The sequence below is a fragment of the Coffea arabica genome, chromosome 2c, assembly GCF_036785885.1.
Source record: "Coffea arabica cultivar ET-39 chromosome 2c, Coffea Arabica ET-39 HiFi, whole genome shotgun sequence".
Taxonomy (NCBI): Eukaryota; Viridiplantae; Streptophyta; class Magnoliopsida; order Gentianales; family Rubiaceae; genus Coffea; species Coffea arabica.
Window position 1 is genome coordinate 7,000,445 of NC_092312.1, and position 18,307 is coordinate 7,018,751.

Below are 18,307 nucleotides of genomic sequence, written 5' to 3' on the forward strand. Positions count from 1 at the left end.
ATACAACTACAATTTCTATTCATTTTTTATTTTTTAATTATTTTTTATTTCACATACATCATATCGTAAAAGAAAAATTATCCAATGGATCCTTGAACTCTTTGTCTAAGTAAAAATAAGCCCCTTATCTATTTTTTTGATGACTTTAAACCCTCGAACTTGTAAAATTGAACACTCGTGACCCTTTTAGCCAATTCCTCCGGTTTTGCAAATGGAAGACCAATTCACACGAATGCCCGTGTGCTTCTTCAAAGAGTATTTTTGTCAACATTTTCTAAGCAAAAAGGGAACAACTCCTCATTCTTTCTTCCATTTCTACAAAACCCTCGTTGCCGCCACACTCTCTCTCCTCATTCTCTACAGGAGAGTGCTACCACCGTTTTCAGGAATCTCCCCACTAGCAAAGTCATAGCTATTCCTTCGACTGCCCAATTCTCCCCCACTCTGGACACCAGTCCTATCAAAATTAGCCGCTAAAACACTATCCTCATCCAAACTTTCCAATGGAGATGCCATTGCAGCCGCTATTCTCGGCAAGACCACCATAGTTGTCTCTGGTGAGACACCACATCCATAAGCACAAAGAGTAGGAGTGAGTTCAAGTGAAGAGATCACATAGCAATTGCAATGATACACATATAGCCTATGCAACTAGGATCCCATGAAAATAGGAAACACACACACACCAAAAACAAAATTTATAGAAACGAAGAACTTAGATTCTCAAATATTATTGACTCATCCCTTCACTTGCGATTGAGATATCTGACGTACAAAATCCACAATTGCAAGCAATTCAATCACAACATCTACCCTGAATACTATTTGTTACCTCATATCATTCTGAAGCTTTTTTACATCCATTCTCAACAGAAGAGCCATGATACACCCTAAACTCACACTTAGGTGAGACCCTCTTAAACAGCAACCTCGCTGTTTCCACATGACTGACTTTAGCACCTTCCCTCTCCACCAGAGCTGCCGCCACAATTCTCTCGTATCCACCTCCTCCCCCAGCTATATACGCCGCTAATGCAGCCTGAACCGGCCCCAAACTCAGATTATATGCTGCAGACTCGATATATGATCCCCTGTACACTTTCCCTTTGGGATCCATCAGGGCCACCCCGGATGAGCACCCGCTATACGGTGCATGTGACTTGTTAGCAGCCTCCAAGGCTTCTATCCTCAGAAGGGCCTCACTTTCTTCCAACTCTTCGTAAAACCCATTGCTTAAATTTTTAAAATGCCCATCAAGTTCGAATTCTTTTGAATAGCCATTACACAAATTTGTGTGTTTTCGGGAAGTATCAAAAGATAGCCCATTGCTATGGGGTTTGAGAAGGAGAAGAGATTCTTTATCCAACAGATCACAGGGGCCAAATGGGTTGGTTAAGAATTTCGCCAATGGCTTAAAGAGGAGGGGAGATTTTGAAAAGTTTTGATTTGAGTGGTCGGAGGTGATAAGGATTTGGAGAGAAGAAGAATCCCGGAGTTCTTAGAAGAACTGGCGGCAGTGGCCATAAGGGGCGGCGGAAACGGCGAGAGCAATGAAGCGAGGGCAACCATGGACGGTGAGGTTGTTGCAGAGGAACTGCTCTGCGTGGACGGATTGATTTAAGGGGAGAACAGGGAACTCGAGATTGACATCTATAAAAACGCGGCTGTCGGAGCCAAGGCCGACGGCCCCGACGGAGAATTTGGAGATGGGAGGACGAGCAAGAGACTGGGCTGGTTGAACCAAGGTGGAGAGGAGGTGGAGGAGTTGTTCCTTTTTTATTTAGAAGATGCGGACAAAAATGTCCTTTGAAGAAGCACACTAGCATTCGTTTAAATTGGCCTTCCAGTTGCAAAATCGGAGAAACTGGCTAAAAGAGTTATGGGTGTCCAATTTTACAAGTTTGAGGGTCTAAAGTCAGTAAAAAATAGATGAGAGATTTATTTTTATCTAAACAAAGAGTTCAATGGCCAATTGGATAATTTGCCCTATCATAAAAAATATTATAGTAATGATTTCAAATAATATCTCAAAGGGAAATTTGCCAAATTGGTCCCTAACATTTGCCAAATTGGTTCCTAACATTTACCAAAAACACTTTTTTAGTCCCTAACATGTAAAATCAGCCAAAATGATCATTCACATTTAAATTGTGAGCCAATTTGATCCTATTGCTCGTTTTTTGCTCATTTCTCCAGCTAAAAGCCTCACGTGGTCATATTTTTAGGGGCAAAATCGAAAAACACATTTCATTACCGATTGAAAAAAATCATCTTTCCTTTATCTAATCGCCTCACTAACCCATTGAATTGAAGCGGAAAACACAGTAGCAAGAAATTCAGAAGTAAAAGCTAACCTTTAAAGAGTAAAATGGATCCAAACGAGCGATGTCTTTGTGGAAAGGAACCCATCATTGTAACTTCTTGAAAACTTGCAAATCCGGGGAGAAGATTCTATGGTTGTCCAAATTATGGAGTAAGTTTTCTTGAAATTTCAGGTCAGTTTGGGTTTGGGATGTGGGGTTAAAATTTGGTCTTGATATCTGAGGTTTTTCGTGCATTTTAGGTAACTCGTGCTTGTGATTACTTCAAGTAGTATGACCCGCCAATGTGTAGTAGATCTGTGTCAATAATACCTGGTCTATTAAGATCAATCAACCGACTACAAGCTGATCAAGAACAGCGAATCCGAAGAGAAAAATTGCTTTGAACTGCTTTGGTTGCCTCTTGGATGTGTACTTTGCTGTTGTTAATAAGCTGGAATTAAACAAAAATTGGAAGATAGTTATTGGTGGGTCTAACATGTTGTTTTAATTCTGTCTGGCTTTATCGAAGGATGTGAATCCGAGAGCATGTAGCAGCATCCAAAATATGAGGAGGCTTTTTGTACTTGCTGCACTTTTGTTAATGGTTGTGTAATAGTAACAGCAGCACTTTTGGTAATTATTGTGTAATAGGAAAGGCTCATGTTTGTACCATTTACAATTATGAATGCAAAATTGCTTTTTGGTCAATTGATTGTCGGAAAGAGAAATTTACTAATGTAAAAGTGAAGATGATGAATGGCCATGTCTCTTAACATTGAATTTGAAGATAATAAGCTGCAGATACACTCAAATTTAAACATCAACAATTGATAAGAATGGATGGATTCACACAACAGCAGAAGTAAATGGCAATGAAAGGTTACATCTATTCTGTGAATGCAATTTTATCAAAAAATAACAAATGATAAGCTTGTCCTGCGAACATGTTGCTCATGACTAACCATTTCACAGGAACAAATATAAAATTCCAGAAACTGAAAATTCAAAACCTATAAGATATTGTTAATGGAAACTTTACAACCAAATGTATGTTTACTAAACTAAGATAAAAGTATCAATATGATCTAAATAAAATTGTTTCGGTTGGTCAAATCTTAAAGAGCTACATGGTTATCGATCATTTCTGCTACTGGTCCAGTCCTAACAACAAAGAAAAATGTACTATCAACTTCTGAAGGACCCCATTTTGGCAGCAATAGTGCAAATATCTAGATACTGCAGTAACATACATAGAAGTTCTCTTGCCAACTGTTTCAGGTGACCCCATGAATGTATCATATCAACCAGATATTAGAACCACATAACAGTACAAACATAAAAAATAAGATCAGATACAGCAGGATGGTAACATCTTGTCCATCTCCTTGATCTATGGAGCCAAGCTTGTTGAACCTAATACATTATGCAAAAACTTTTCAAAACATCAGAGGCTAAGGAGGCACCAAAATTGATCTCTCATATCATGCACATAGAAATTATTTACTTGCTTTAGACTAGCCAAGAACAGAATTATACCCGTCCAAAATACTTAATAGAGGGAAAAGAAACTTGGCCAAACTCAGTTCCACAAAAGATAAGAAGCTAAGATGCTTTTTACAGCAGTGCCAAAAACTAACAGCAAAATATTTACAGCAAAAACTAACAGCCAAGATGCTCTTTACAGCAGTGCTAAAGTCTTAGCTCAAGTCGTAATACATGAACTATAATATCCCAAAAGCAAAATACAACATAAAAGTTGTAGCAAAAGCCACCAAAAGATGCTTAAACAAGCCACCAGCACTTCAATTTTTCTTTTGCTTTTCACTGATCTTTGAAGATTCATGTGCCTGCCCTCGAGAAAGCTCTGCAACAGTGGAAGTGCACCTGCCTTTGGTGTGACCATATTGGTGGCAGATAGAGCACTTGTACTTCCCAATATTCTCCATCTTGACAATTTTAACGAAGGCTTGTTAGACAACATAAAGGTAAAATATGAGTATTTGACAAGCAAAAGATGTTTATGATACTCACTGGAATAGTTGCAGCAGTAGAATAGTTTGATGTAGATTGTCGATTTCCCAATGGTGCATCTACCATGAGATCCTCAGACATCTGAGTATTTGACTTAGGAACTGGAGGTATAGGTCTAACAAATCCATGTGAATCAGTCTTAGCAGAGGGGGCGTGTTATTTTTACCCCTAAAAATATGACCACGTGAGGGGGGCGTGCTATTTTTAACCGGAGAAACGAACAAAAATGAGCAATAGGACCAAATTGGCTCACAATTTAAATGTGAAGGATCATTTTGACTGATTTTATATGTTAGGGACTAAAAAAGTGTTTTTGGTAAATATTAGGGACCAATTTGACAAATTTTTCTATCTCAAATAATCTCTTATCCAAACACACTCATAGTTTAAATATTAAATTATTAAAAATAAAGTTAATTAGGAAAATGATATAAATATAAGAAAGAATAATAATTGATATTTTATGTATTCTTATGGTTAGTAAGTTAGATTTTTGCTTTCTCTAAAAAAATTTGGAAGTAACTATTTCATCAATTTATGACAGAGGCTAAAATAGAGATTTTATCCTTTTTTTTTAAGGGTCAAATCAATTTACACAAAGTGTGAGCAAATCCGGTTTTCAAAAAGTCAATAATCTAGATTGTGCCACATCATCTCATTAAGTAATGTGACACAATCTACACTATTAGATTTTTGAAAATAGGGTCTATCCAAATTTTGGTCCAAGGCAAATACACCTGAAAAGTGCAAAAATAGGGTCTATCCAAATACACCTGAAAAGTGTGTATCATGGCGTACGTGGTAGACTTTAAGAAATTCTTTTGAAGTTTTAGTGGAGTGGAAAGTTAAGAGTTCAAATTTTGTCTTCCATTGCCACTACATGTGGCTTTACCAAAAAATTCATATGGTGCATAGTGTACCTATCTAATCCGAAAGTGATTTAGTCTCGATCAGTACTCAAATTGGTTCAGTACCTTCCCTTAAAATAGGCTATAATAAGAGTAGGAGTAGAATAGATGGTGTTAATTGACAAAAAAAAAAGGGGTCACATTGGTTGACGTGACTACAGGCTACTCACCCTCATTTGCTGAAATTACACTAACCTCGCCCCTCAATTTTAACAGTCAAGTGTAAATTATGGACTTGTTTGGCACCCTAGTTTTTTACCAAGTTTTTTAGCTACTAGTTTTTTAACAACTTTTGCTACAGGAACCCCAAAAACCTTTTCAAAGTTTTTTACCTACACACTTCAAAAATTATACACAAAAAATTTCTCAAAAAATTTTCTTCCTCCCTCACCCAACCCACCACACCAGACACCGCCTCCACCACCTCTCCTCGAGCCGATCACCTATTCCGGCGCCGCCGGCAACCTCAAAAAATTTTTTTGAATTTTTGAGTCCCTCACCCTCAAAAATTTATTATATATATTATATATTTATAATATTATATATTTATATATTTATTTAAACATATTATAAATATTTTATTTTATTTAAAATATATTTTTATACATTTATATAAATATTATATACCATATAAATTAATATTAATATAAATATGTAATTATACATTTATATAAATATTATATATTATATATTTAATATATATAATACATATTATATATATTACACATTTATGTATATATATTTATGTATATTTATATACAATTATATTATGTATTATGTATAACATAATACATTTATACATAATATTAACACACAATATTAATTATACATTTATACATAATACTAATATATTTATACATTTATATTAATTATATTAATACATTTATACATAATATTATATATTTATACATTTATAACATATTAATTTATATATTTATATAATATTCATTTATAATAATATACAATTATTACATTTGTAAATATATTTATATTATGTATTATATATAATATAATACATTTATATATTTTTATATAACTATATAAATATATTTATTTATAAATGTATTATAAGTGCATAAATATATATAAATATTTAAACAATAAAAATTATAACTTATAAACAATATTAATTATACATTTATACATAATATTAATACATTTATACATTTATATTAATTATATTAATACAGTTATACATAATCATCATATACATTTATAAATTATAATTTATACATTTCTATAATATTCATTTATAATATATACATTTATATTAATTATACATTTATACATTTATAAATATATGTATATTATGTATTATATATAATATAATACATTTATATATTTTTATATAAATATATAAATATATTTATTTATAAATATTTATAAATGCATAAATGCATATAAATATTTAAACAATAAAAATTATAAATTATAAACAATATTAATTATACATTTATACATTTATATTAATTATATTAATACATTTATACATAATCATCATATCCATTTATAAATTATAATTTATACATTTATATAATATTCATTTATAATTTATCCATTTATATTAATTATACATTTATACATTTATATTTATTTCTAAATATTTATAAATGCATAAATGTTTAAGAATATAAAAGTATAAAAATTATAAATTATAAAATACTCAAAAATATGTTTTAAAAATACCTCTAAAAATAATCCAAAAAACGTCTACAGTAACATTTCAAAAACTTCTACAAAAAAGTTTTTCACCTTACAAAAACTTCTACAAAATTTTTTCAAAAACTTCTACAGTACACTACAGTAAAGTTTTAGACAAACTCCCAAAAAACTCAGGTTCCAAACAGGCCCTATATTTCATATAAACATATTCCGGAGAAATTTTCATAGGTTTATCTAGAGCGAATTCTAATTTTGTACATATTTCCTTATACTTTACAGTTAGAGTGACTTCTTATCAAGGCTAACAAAAAGGAAATTTTGTTAAGGTATTATTATTAATTCTCGGTTACAACTTATAGCATACAAGATAGTATACTACAATTTAAGAAAAGATAAAGAGTAATTACAAAGCTTAAAGATGTCTCCATAATATAAAAAGGTTTTCATAGTTTGTTACTTGTTATTCTCCCAGTATGCAATTTAACAGCCGATTAGTTATCAAACGCACCATGGAGTTTAAACTTGCAAAAAAAATAAATAAATAAATAAAAATGAGGAAGGAAAAGAGGAAGCTGTATTAATCTACTAATACTGCAATTGAGGAAAGTCCTGTCTGGGGAACTCGTCACAAATATCATGCACGTAGCGGAAAAGTATACTACCATGCTTAATTGCTAAGATACAAGAAAAACCAAATAAAGCAACCTCTCTACATTTGATGCTTAACCTTCTCATCTTTCTTTAATTTATTTTACTCCCTCCCCTGAATTAATGACAAAATTGAGAAATCAAAATTGCCAATACCAAAACTCAGAAGGATATATAGTCTTGGCCTAATGATCTGTGACAGGCAATCTTTCATGGGTGCTGTCACCCATGAAGATGTTATCATAGACAAGGGCTGCAATGGCAGCACCAAGCATAGGGCCTGCCCAGTACACCCACTGGTGAGTCCATACGCCACTCACCACAGCTGGTCCGAAGGAGACTGCAGGATTCATGGAAGCTCCATCAAAAGCGCCACCAACCAAGATATTAGCTCCCACGATGAACCCAATTGCAAGGGGTGCAACCACACCTATATTTCCCTTCTTGGGATCAACTGCAGTAGCATAAACCGTGTAGACTAGGCCGAAAGTCATCACAGCCTCCAGTACCAATGCATTCCCCACTGATACGCCAGATGATAACGTGAATGCAGGTGTTTCCTGATCAAATAATTTTCAAGAAACTCGAGTGATTAATACTAAGAGGGTTTAGGAATTTATATGATCCAGACATGATTGCATGATCATGAGAGGTTATGGGCTTACTAATCCGCCGGTAGCGAGTTTGAGAAGCAAGCAGGCAACAGTGGATCCCAGTAACTGTGCTATCCAATACGAGATGCTTCTGAGCAGTGTTATGTTACCCCCAATTAAGGCACCAAAGGTGACAGCAGGGTTGACATGGCCTCCGGAGATGTTTGCACCAATCGAAACAGCCACGAAAAGTGCATATGCATGCGATATTGCTGCAGCTATTAGCCCCGATGCTGTTTGTGGTCCGTTATTCGTGAGTTTATCTGCCATCAAAAATTTAAGGCATTTTATAGTATTTGAACGGTGCCTTATGGCCAATTCTTTCTCATCAATAGATGATGCTCATCTTTTACTCAATGAATCTCACAAATTCAGCACACATTTAAACCCATTACCGTATAATGCCAATATAGAGCGGGTTAAACCTATTATTGATAATGAGAACTTACTCAAGGCCATGCCAGAGCCTTCGCCAGCAAAAACGAAAATGAGCGTGGAGAAGAACTCAGCAGCTGCTGCTTTAAGTGCATCTGGATGGCTTGCCTCTCCTGGTGTCCCGATTGCAATTCTGTAGATGGGCATTTTTGCAACTTCTGCTGCTCCGCTTTTTCAATCAATCAAAGATCAATTCTAGCAGTAAATTTTAGCTTGCAGCCCTTCCTCTTTTATTCACTATATTGATCTACACCTGAGTTAGAGTAGTTCAATAATCTCAACTTATATAGCCGACAAAAAGGGCTTTGGAAACGTTACAATCGGGTAATGAGCCTAACTGAACAAGTCTATAACTTCGTCCCACAAGTGCCACTTGTTTGGTGATGATTTAGTCCATGCCCTCCTCTGAACTTGGAGAGCCAATTAAAAGTGCTGTTGTTAGGTCCAAGTTCCAGATTGAGTGTGTAGTAATGTACTATTTAAGCATTTCAATCTCATGTTGGTTTAGAAAAGGGCTGCTTTGTAATTGGCTCTACAAAATCGACCGTCCAGAAATTTTGACTGTATTTATGCTCTAAAAGATGTACTACGACAAATAGCATGTGTATTCTTCTAATAAAACTCCACTAGACATAATTGCAGTTACTCTAGAAACATGAAATGGACATAATTTTCTGGCCTTGGGAGACCTCTTTTAATGGTAACATGCTGATGGGAGATCATGATTCAAATATGAGGAATACCATCTTACTCAGAGCCTACCATTATAGTTTAAGTCCAGACTTGGTGCTTTTTTCTAAAACCAGTGGTTTCACCCTGTCAATTGGGAAATCATAATTTGCATAGGGACTCTCCTGGCTAACTAAAAAGTAGTGCAAAATTCACTTGGAATCTCTTCTAAAGCGAATTTCTCTTCCATTCCTGCTATTCCTCGTAAGATCTGGAATCCTCTTTAAGGTTCTGAATGCCACTGATAAAGAACCTGTATTGATAGATATCAGTTATATACTTAGTTATCACTATTAGGCTCCTTTTATGGTGTAAAGAATCTAGTTGCATTGGCCATCATGGCGATGCATTACTATGAGCAAGTCATCGCCTAGTATGCTTCCTGCAATACATGAACCTCATAATTCTGCAGTTTGGACAGTCAAAATTACTACACTGCAAAAGCTAATGGGAGCTTGCACAGCCATCATCTAACCAATTCTTTTGAACTCTTAATAGTTACATTCACAGGTGCTAGTACCTTTTTCTTTGCAATGTCATTAATACTCACACGTCCAACTAATTTTCTTGATCTGAATTCTCTCTTTTCCTTCATCTTTTGTACACTAGATAGCAGGAATCAGGCGACTTACATTATGGTGTAACCTAGGGACCTCAATAGCTTTTGGATGTGGTTGGCAGGAGCTCACTATATGGTTCGCCAGTTTGTCATCAGGTTTTAATTCGGGAAGCTAAAATTCTGTACATATTTTTTATCTACTTTTATTTGATAAGGAAGTTGACTTTATGAATATGCAGAAGAATATGTTCGGTGGTGAACCCTGTAAGAGCTCTACAACACTTGCGACAAACTTTATGAAGAGAAGTCATCTAAAGTCACCCTGGAGAGCAAATGGGGTTCAATTCAGAATCTAATACGAAGTTCTCAGCTATCAATCAAAAGTTACTATCATTTGATCCACAAAGAGATGAATGTATGTGCGTATACTATAATGATCAAGGTCGATAGCTACTTCCTTAACCTATGCAAGCTAAATCTTACATTTGAAACAGCAAATGTAGAGAAATGAACATATTTAGTTATGCAGCTGAAGTAGTTCAGATCTCTCCTTATCTACCCTTTGGATTTATCAGCTGGGAGAATACTCCAGTAGAAGTGGTGGCATCAGATTCTTGGTTGCTGACAATGTCAATGTCATCACTTTCAACAGACTCAACACGAGGTATCCATCCTGGTACCTCTGGGATGTGGTTTGCACTATTATCATCTAGCACTGATTGAGTAGAAGCCTCTTGAAGCTGAAGAGCATACTCCAAGTTCCACAGAACATCTCCCATTGTTGGCCTTTCATTTCCATATTCAGCTAAACACTTCTCTGTTGTTTCACCAAATTTTCTAAGTGAATCTGCGCTAATAGAGCCCATGAGAAGGGGATCTATTATCTTCTGCAATTGCCCCTTCTTCTGCCAGTGCATTGCCCATTCTGCAATATTTACTTGCTCTCTGGGAAGTGCAGGATTTATAGCTGGCCGAGCACACAAAACCTCTAGGAGTACTACTCCAAAAGAATAAACATCAGACTTCTCTGTCAACTGCTGTCTTCGGTAGTACTCAGGATCAAGGTATCCAAAGCTTCCCTTCACAGCAGTACTTACATGAGTTTGATCAAGTGTAGGTCCAAGCTTTGATAAACCAAAATCTGCCACTTTTGCAGTGAAATTGTCGTCCAACAATATGTTGGTTGTTTTGACATCTCGATGGATGACAATGTCTGCTGCTCCTGTGTGAAGATAATGCAGTCCTTTTGCAGCTCCAATGCATATTTCCAGTCTTCGTTTCCATGAAAGGGGAGGAAGATCTGATCCATACAAGTGCTTCCTAAGGGGTCCTCCAGCCATGAACTCATAGACAAGGATCATTTCATTCAGTTCTTCGCAGTAACCTATAAGAGATACCAGGTGTCTATGGCGAAGTTTAGAAAGCATCTCGATTTCTGTCCTAAACTCGATTAGTCCTTGTTGAGATTTTGGATTTCCCCTCTTGACAGCAACCACGACCCCATTGTCCAGCACTCCTTTGTAGACTTTGCCAAACCCACCCAGACCAATGACCAAGCTCTCATCAAAGTCCTTTGTAGATTCACGAATCTCAGAGAAAGCCAGAACACGCTCCAAGCCAAGTGAAGGTGTGGATGAAGCAAAACTACCTGCCGAAATTTTAGTTTCTGAGTTCCCCATTTGAAAAGATAACCATGCCAGTGAATATTGCTTTGGCTTCTTTTGCCGTCGGGAACAGATCAAAGTAGCAGCTAAGATCAGTAGCAAAACTACTAATCCTCCGACGCAAGCGAAAGCAATTAACATCACGTGCCTGTTAGGCTTTGGCACCTTCGAACCAATTGGACTCGCAGCAACATTTTCATCCAGGCTATCAGTAGGACCGCTCAATTTCATTATCTCCAAGCCATTCAGAATTGCATTGGCAGGGAAGGTCCCCTGACTTGTAGGGCCAACTTGAACAATAATTTGATTTAATCCCATAGAAACATTGAGAACAAAGTCTATGAAGTAAGCAGCTGACAATGCCATTGTCTTGCTAGAGATGTCAAAGGAGTCTATCGCAGATTGATTGTTGAGATAGACATTAAAGACCAATGTATCAAGAGCAATACTTACAATATCGCAGAAATGCATCCTTATGAAATAATTGAATCCTTGTTCAACTCTAAATATCCATGTAACATTGAACTTCTGATCAGTTACATTGGCATCTGCCATTTCTTGGGCCGTGGCATAAACCCAATTAGGAGCAATTTCAACCGAGGCTCCAGCAGGATACTCGATCAATCTGGGATCCTTGGAAACACTACGTGCACTATCAGCATTCAAGAGAAATGGTATATCTGGTTTCCAAGTTCTCCCCAGTGTATCATTTTTTGGTGTCAAAAGTGGACCCCCCATGTTAATCCTATGCACCGTCTCTAGAGCAACATGTGTTGGTATCACAAATTCCGATCCCTTTGGAACTGGAAGCACACGGAAATCAAATTGGCCATCTGGCACAGAGACCACCTCTAGGCCATTAAGGAATGCAACAGAGCCACTCCAGGGAGACAATGTCAATACCAAATGTTCTGAGCTTGATCCACCTATTTCAACTACATATTCCTTAAGCAGAGGGGAGCTATCCTCCAACTTTGAAAAGGAAAATCCATGTAGCAATGCAATCCCATTCGCCACAACTGAGAAAACTGCAGATTTCAAGTCGTATCTATCATCTTTAACAGGAAAAAGATGTAACCTTAGCCAGTGCCGTCCAATTTGCTTAGTCCTAATGGTATACTTTGAAGTCCTAGTGAATACTCGGGCGGAATTGCATACAGCGGGCACGTTTGAGGCAGTGTTTGAAACCACCGAGTCTGAATTAGAAGACAAACTGACAACAGAATTTCCAAAATCAGGTTGAAACAATCTGCCATCATCAAGTTGTATTTCCTTGGTTGCCCCAAAGCTGATCAAGATTCTGTCTTTAGGACTGAAAAGAGAAGCTACTGAACTAAAACTGAAAGCCCATATGAAGCAGAGGAAAAGCAGATGATTCAAATGGCTCATTTTCTTGACGCGCAGCTGCAAATTTGATAATGCATGAAGCAGAATGAAGATAAAAGACAGATCAAATTGGACTACCCTCTACAGAATACTAATACTACCATGCTACGAAATAGACAGCTTAAACTTAAAATGGGACAAATTTTTCAAGGAAAGACACAAGCTAAATGAGATGGAGCTTACCTGGTTATCCAAAAACCTGACGAGAAATCCAAAAAAGACAGAGATAGAAGGCAGACTGAAGAAGACTAAAGAACAGCAGTAGTATTATGGAGTTTTGGGGGAGATAGTAATGAATAGTGATGATAGTGACATGCTCTTGCTACTTTTCCCAAGATGTTGGTCTCTCCTCACTTACAGCTTGAGTGAAAGCATCACTCAGGACTACTGACAGCATTAAAGTCTCCAAGAACAAGTTGGGAAACTGTGACTCTTGATTACTACTAATACTGCTGCAAAAATAAAGCGAAAAGAGTTAAACAACAGAACTAGGAGTATAACTAACTAACAAAGCCCAGTCAGTCAAACAACTGTCCAGCTCCAATAGATTATTAACTGTCTTTGTCCCTTGCATCGGCATCAATCGTTGACCAACTGCCTTTTTTGGTTCTTGCTTGCTTGAGCAGGAGTTTCAAGTGAGAGGCGTGAACTTGAAGGTTAAAAGGAGAATATGGAATCATTGAACTGGCCTTTTTGCTGCGCATTTGGCTCTTTCCAATTTCCGATAGAACCTAAAGCTCAAAAGTTGTACTCCAACCATGTGCATGTGCATTATTAATTAAACTCATCCAGCGCTTAGCCCACCCACCTATCTTTTTGGTATTTTGCCAGTATTTCTTGGATTGATCGCTGTGTTAAAGAGAACACATGGGGTAGTTAACAAAACTTGCAAGTACATAAAATCCATACAAATTCTTTTAACGAGCTAAAGCAATTCCCTTCAAAAAATGAAGGTCTCCATGTCATATCATAATTTGCTTCATCCTGATTAGGTTAGGAGTTCAGATTTTGATCTCCAAAAATCACACTTCTTGTTGTGCTCAAGCATATGTTGTCTTGGAAATTCAGTGCGGAACAAGTAAAGGTATTTCAGGTCTATCCAAAACGCTCTTTACCCCGCTTGAATACCTGAAAGGCGAGAATACAAGGCTGTAAGCCCGCACAATCACGTGGCTGGAACATTATTTTGGACCTCAAATTAAAGTAGTTTCTAATAAAAGAAACCTTCCAACTGATAACTCTCTTCTTGCGCTACATGCTGCATTGATTATTGAAAACGAGCACAACGCGGAGCCAACAACTACAAAAGAGAAGAATTATGGCTTGTGACAGCCCCCAACCCCAAGAAAGATAATAATTAAACCAAAAAAAAAAAAATCAAACGAGCAAAGATTTTTTTTTTTTTTTTTTTACTGTAGGTGAGGGTTCAAAACCCACTTGCAGAAAAAAAAATTTAAGAGTTGTGTTAAAACATTTCTTTGGTCTAATAAAAAAAATTTAAGAGTTGTGTTAAAACATTTCTTTGGTCTAATAAAATCTGTGTACCTGTTAGCTCTTAATACAAAACCTCTTTGGCCAGTCTTTCTTCGTAGTTTAGAATAGATAAGTTATACAATAATTTCCGTCCCGTCTCCGAAAAACTCAGTGATTGATCAAAAGATTTAAAGATGAGTACAATTGTAGAAATCAGTCTAGTAGTACAAACTGAAGAAGCTTTTGATGGGAGGAGCGAGCAAGCGCACGACACGCAACAGGGGTCGAGCACGTTCGCTGGGAGAGGTTAATAGCCCAATGGCATTTGGCCCCTCTTCAATCTTTCTCTTGTTCTTGCATTTGCCCCCTCCTGCACCAATGCACGTGCTACTGCTATATTCTGCTTCTGCTTCCACAGCTTCTTAGATTAGATTTTTTTTTTTTATCAATTATCATTCTTATACCTGTTCTATCCTAATTTAATTACGAGGAGGCTCAGCTGAACCTACGGGGACTGATGGGAACAGAACCACTACCGGATCACCCGTCTGAATTTTTTTTTTTTTTTGAAAAATCGCATAATATGACAATTTGGTGAAAGGCAAGTTCAATCGTCTTGTTCTTCCAGCCCCACATTAGATCCTGCCTTATTCTTCCATCTACTGATTGGAAATATGTTCTTTTGGGGCATATCGTCTTCTTGTTATTATGATGGAGTACTATGTTTCTTAAACAGGCCCAAGCCCAGAACAATTTGGGTTTCTTTCTGGCGAGTGGCTAGCCCGATTCAATTTTGAGGACGCCTAAGCACTATTTTTAAGGAGTAGTTATTTTACACCTTATCCATTTTATCCATTTTTAAAAGGGGAAAAAATGAGAAAGATACATTGAAGGAAGAAAATTAGACGAGAAAAAAAAAAAAGGGGCAAATTTCACTTTATTCCCACGTGGTTTAGCGTTTTTTTTCACATAACCCCTCTATGGTTTTAAAAACTATACATAACCCCCTTATGGTTTGGATTAAAGTGTCAAAGTAACGAAAATAGTCACTCGTAACGGCGTCATCTAAAAGGTCAAAAATACCCTTATGTAAGGCTGAAATTTATGTATTAACCAATGGGGGTTATGTGTATATTTTAAAAATCATAAGGGGGTTATATGGTAAAATATTAAATCATAAGGGGGTTATATGGTAAAATATAAAAATCATAGGGGGTTAATGTGTCATGTATTTATAAGGATAATTTCGACATTTTTAGAAGTTCCGTTACGAGGGACTATTTCCGTTACTTTGACACTTTAATCCAAACTATGAGGGGGTTATGTATAATTTTTGAAACCATAGGGGGGTTATGTAAAAAAGGTAAACCACAGGGGGATAAAATATAATTTATCCAAAAAAAAAGGGAATGAAAAGAGGTGGCACCATTCATGCAACCCTGCTCTGATTCTGAACCAGTCACAATCTGCACTATCCTCTGCAATTTTTTAAGTAAGAAGCTGAAGGCTGGACAGGGATGGCGGTTTCTTCAATGTCACTGAGCTTGGCCTCAACTACAACGACCGCCTTAACTAAAGGGGTCAGTTTTATATTATCTACTTCACAAGATTCCTCTGTTATGTACTTTTCTGAGTAAATCTCTGATGTGAAGATTTCACAGTTTCATGTACCTCCATCAAAGGGGATCATCAGTGCAAGGCCAACTCCGTTTTGTACGCTAAGCTTCATCACCTGCTCAAGGGACACCATTCCTGAAGAAGAAAGTGAAACATTTTCTTGAATTCCAAATCTTCTGACTTCTCTTGTGCATAAATGTACCTTCAACCTTAGTTGACTGAACAAAGGATGTTTACTAATACTCAAAACCTCGTCAAAAAACAAAACTACGTGCAAGAAACCTCGTCTGGGTTCAAAAGCAATTAATGTTAACCTCCTAGAGAGAAGAATCAGACCGTCATTTGACTTGTTTATGCTTTTATGTGCTGATTGATTACGCCTTTCTTCCCTTCCCTTCCCTCCTTCCCCCTCTCTGCAAGTTGTAGTTCTTGGATGTGATTTTTTTTTTCTTCTGGTTAGCAATTGGTTTAAAAAATGCTTGATTACTAGGATTTTATGTTATTTTTCCAGGGAGTTGTTTGAGAAGGTCACTTCTATTAGGGGTAGGAGTGCTATCTCTAAATTTATCCTCTGCTGCTGCCCTTCTGGCTCAAGGTTCCGTGGTTTATATCTTATATTATTTTATTTTTTTTGGGTGGCTGGTTCTGCATATGCTTCATAGGCTCTTGGTTGTTACTGCTCAAAGTGGATATATGCTCTGTCTGCAGGAATCCCAAAGAACTATGAAGCCTTTGTGGACAAAGCAGATGGATATTCTTACTTCTATCCATCAGATTGGAGGGTATGATACTGCATATAAAGAATCATTAAAAACCAACATCAGCCCAAGTTTTTGGCAGCAATCCCTCCAAAATTAACAGAAACATTTCTATCATTTCTTACGTAGGATTTCGATTTCAGAGGCCATGATTCTGCATTTAAGGACCGGTATCTGCAGTTGCAAAATGTCAGGTTGAGTTTCATACCAACTGATAAATCAGACGTCCATGATTTGGGTCCATTGGACGAGGTAATATTAACTTCATATTCGCAGCATTTTTTGTTCATTCCAATAATTAAGGGTGTCTGCATCTCGTTTAGGACGAGCCCAACCAATACAACTTTCTCGCTTTTTCCTTCTCCTACTTTTATGGGGGGAAATAAGAAGACAACTTTAAAAATAAGAAAACAAAAGAAAAGATTCCAATGATTTCTCACAGTGATGATTGGTTTTCTTTGTTTTCCCCTTAAAAAGGTAGTCTCACATTTGGTTAATCACGTTTACTCCGCACCAACTCAGGTAGCCACCGTAATGGACATGCAGGAGGTAGTGCCTCTTCTTTTTTGCTTTAATATATGTATGGAAAGATTCAATCAAAATGATCTCACGTCTGATTTGTTATGGTCGCAGAAAAACATTGAGGGAAGAAATTATTACACCTTCGAATATGTATTGACATCCAGCAATTTTGCTCGCGCTGCATTTGCGACCATAGCCATTGGAAATGGTATGAATCTGACGTTTGGCACCTGTGAAAGTACTTACTAGTCAGAATGATGATCACTCTAGTGAAAACTGATTTGTGTAGATTTGCAAGGACAGTTTCGGACACGGTCAAACCCAAACCTGGCAAAAACATTAGGAGGAGATTTCTCTTTCTGGGCATTGCAATTAACATAATCTTTGATTTATAAGCTAATAAAAGACGCCTTTTGACAGGAAGGTACTACACCTTGATCGTCGGAGCAAACGAAAGACGGTGGAGAAGAGTGAGGAACCAGCTGAAAGTGGTGGCAGACTCCTTCAAGTTGTTGGATATCTAGGAAGACTGCTTGTAGAGTTAAAGCATTCAACGAGGATTAGCTTTTGCTGGCATCTCACTGCTTTTGCTTTTCTTGGAAAAATACTACTGTGTATGCTGTTTGAACTTCAGGTTACATGGAGAAAGCTTTCACTTGGCCCTTCCAAAAACCTACGTATTCAAATACCATATAACGCTTGTGAATCGTTTCTGTTGCGTAACTTCGTGTTTGTTTACTGGAGCAAGACAAAATAAAGTGAACCCCTAGACAGCTCACCCAATTTAAACATTACCAGAAACTCATCAGAGCATCGGATCAGGATTAGGGGCCTCTACAATGGCAGTGACAATTGTACTTTACAGGTATCCTACAGCAAGTATATGTACCAGCAAAACAAATGTTAGCGCACCTAACTTTTGGACATAAATTTTAGTTGTGTCTCCATTTATTGTTGCT

General features: G+C 36.7%; 3 protein-coding genes and 1 pseudogene across 5 annotated transcripts; 1 reads left to right on the forward strand and 3 right to left on the reverse strand.

Moving 5' to 3' along the window:
- Positions 1 to 778: 778 nt before the first annotated feature.
- LOC113723787 (cytidine deaminase 1-like) lies at positions 779 to 3,591 on the reverse strand (annotated as a pseudogene).
- Positions 3,592 to 7,456: 3,865 nt separating this feature from the next.
- On the reverse strand, positions 7,457 to 9,769 carry LOC113725519 (aquaporin TIP1-2). Its single transcript, XM_027248728.2, has 3 exons — positions 8,655 to 9,769; positions 8,218 to 8,468; positions 7,457 to 8,112 (listed from the first exon to the last, which is right to left on the reverse strand). Exons 1-3 carry the CDS (start codon positions 8,785 to 8,787, stop codon positions 7,738 to 7,740), a joined length of 759 nt encoding a protein of 252 aa, XP_027104529.1. The 5' UTR covers positions 8,788 to 9,769; the 3' UTR covers positions 7,457 to 7,737.
- Positions 9,770 to 10,238: 469 nt separating this feature from the next.
- Positions 10,239 to 13,670, reverse strand: LOC113725518 (receptor-like protein kinase THESEUS 1). Its single transcript, XM_027248727.2, has 2 exons — positions 13,162 to 13,670; positions 10,239 to 12,996 (listed from the first exon to the last, which is right to left on the reverse strand). Exon 2 carries the CDS (start codon positions 12,979 to 12,981, stop codon positions 10,480 to 10,482), a length of 2,502 nt encoding a protein of 833 aa, XP_027104528.1. The 5' UTR covers positions 12,982 to 12,996; positions 13,162 to 13,670; the 3' UTR covers positions 10,239 to 10,479.
- A 2,208-nt stretch (positions 13,671 to 15,878) lies between these two features.
- LOC113725521 (photosynthetic NDH subunit of lumenal location 1, chloroplastic) lies at positions 15,879 to 18,071 on the forward strand. Of its 3 annotated transcripts, none has more exons than XM_027248731.2 (8): positions 15,879 to 16,031; positions 16,113 to 16,215; positions 16,580 to 16,663; positions 16,777 to 16,850; positions 16,956 to 17,078; positions 17,304 to 17,375; positions 17,460 to 17,556; positions 17,769 to 18,071. In XM_027248731.2, exons 1-8 carry the CDS (start codon positions 15,969 to 15,971, stop codon positions 17,870 to 17,872), a joined length of 720 nt encoding a protein of 239 aa, XP_027104532.1. In that variant the 5' UTR covers positions 15,879 to 15,968; the 3' UTR covers positions 17,873 to 18,071. The 3 variants fall into 3 exon arrangements, with proteins under 3 accessions (XP_027104532.1, XP_071930071.1, XP_027104531.1); XM_027248730.2 differs by having other exon boundaries at positions 15,883 to 16,031; positions 16,104 to 16,215; XM_072073970.1 differs by lacking the exon at positions 17,304 to 17,375 and having other exon boundaries at positions 15,882 to 16,031; positions 16,104 to 16,215.
- The last annotated feature ends 236 nt before the right edge of the window (positions 18,072 to 18,307 follow it).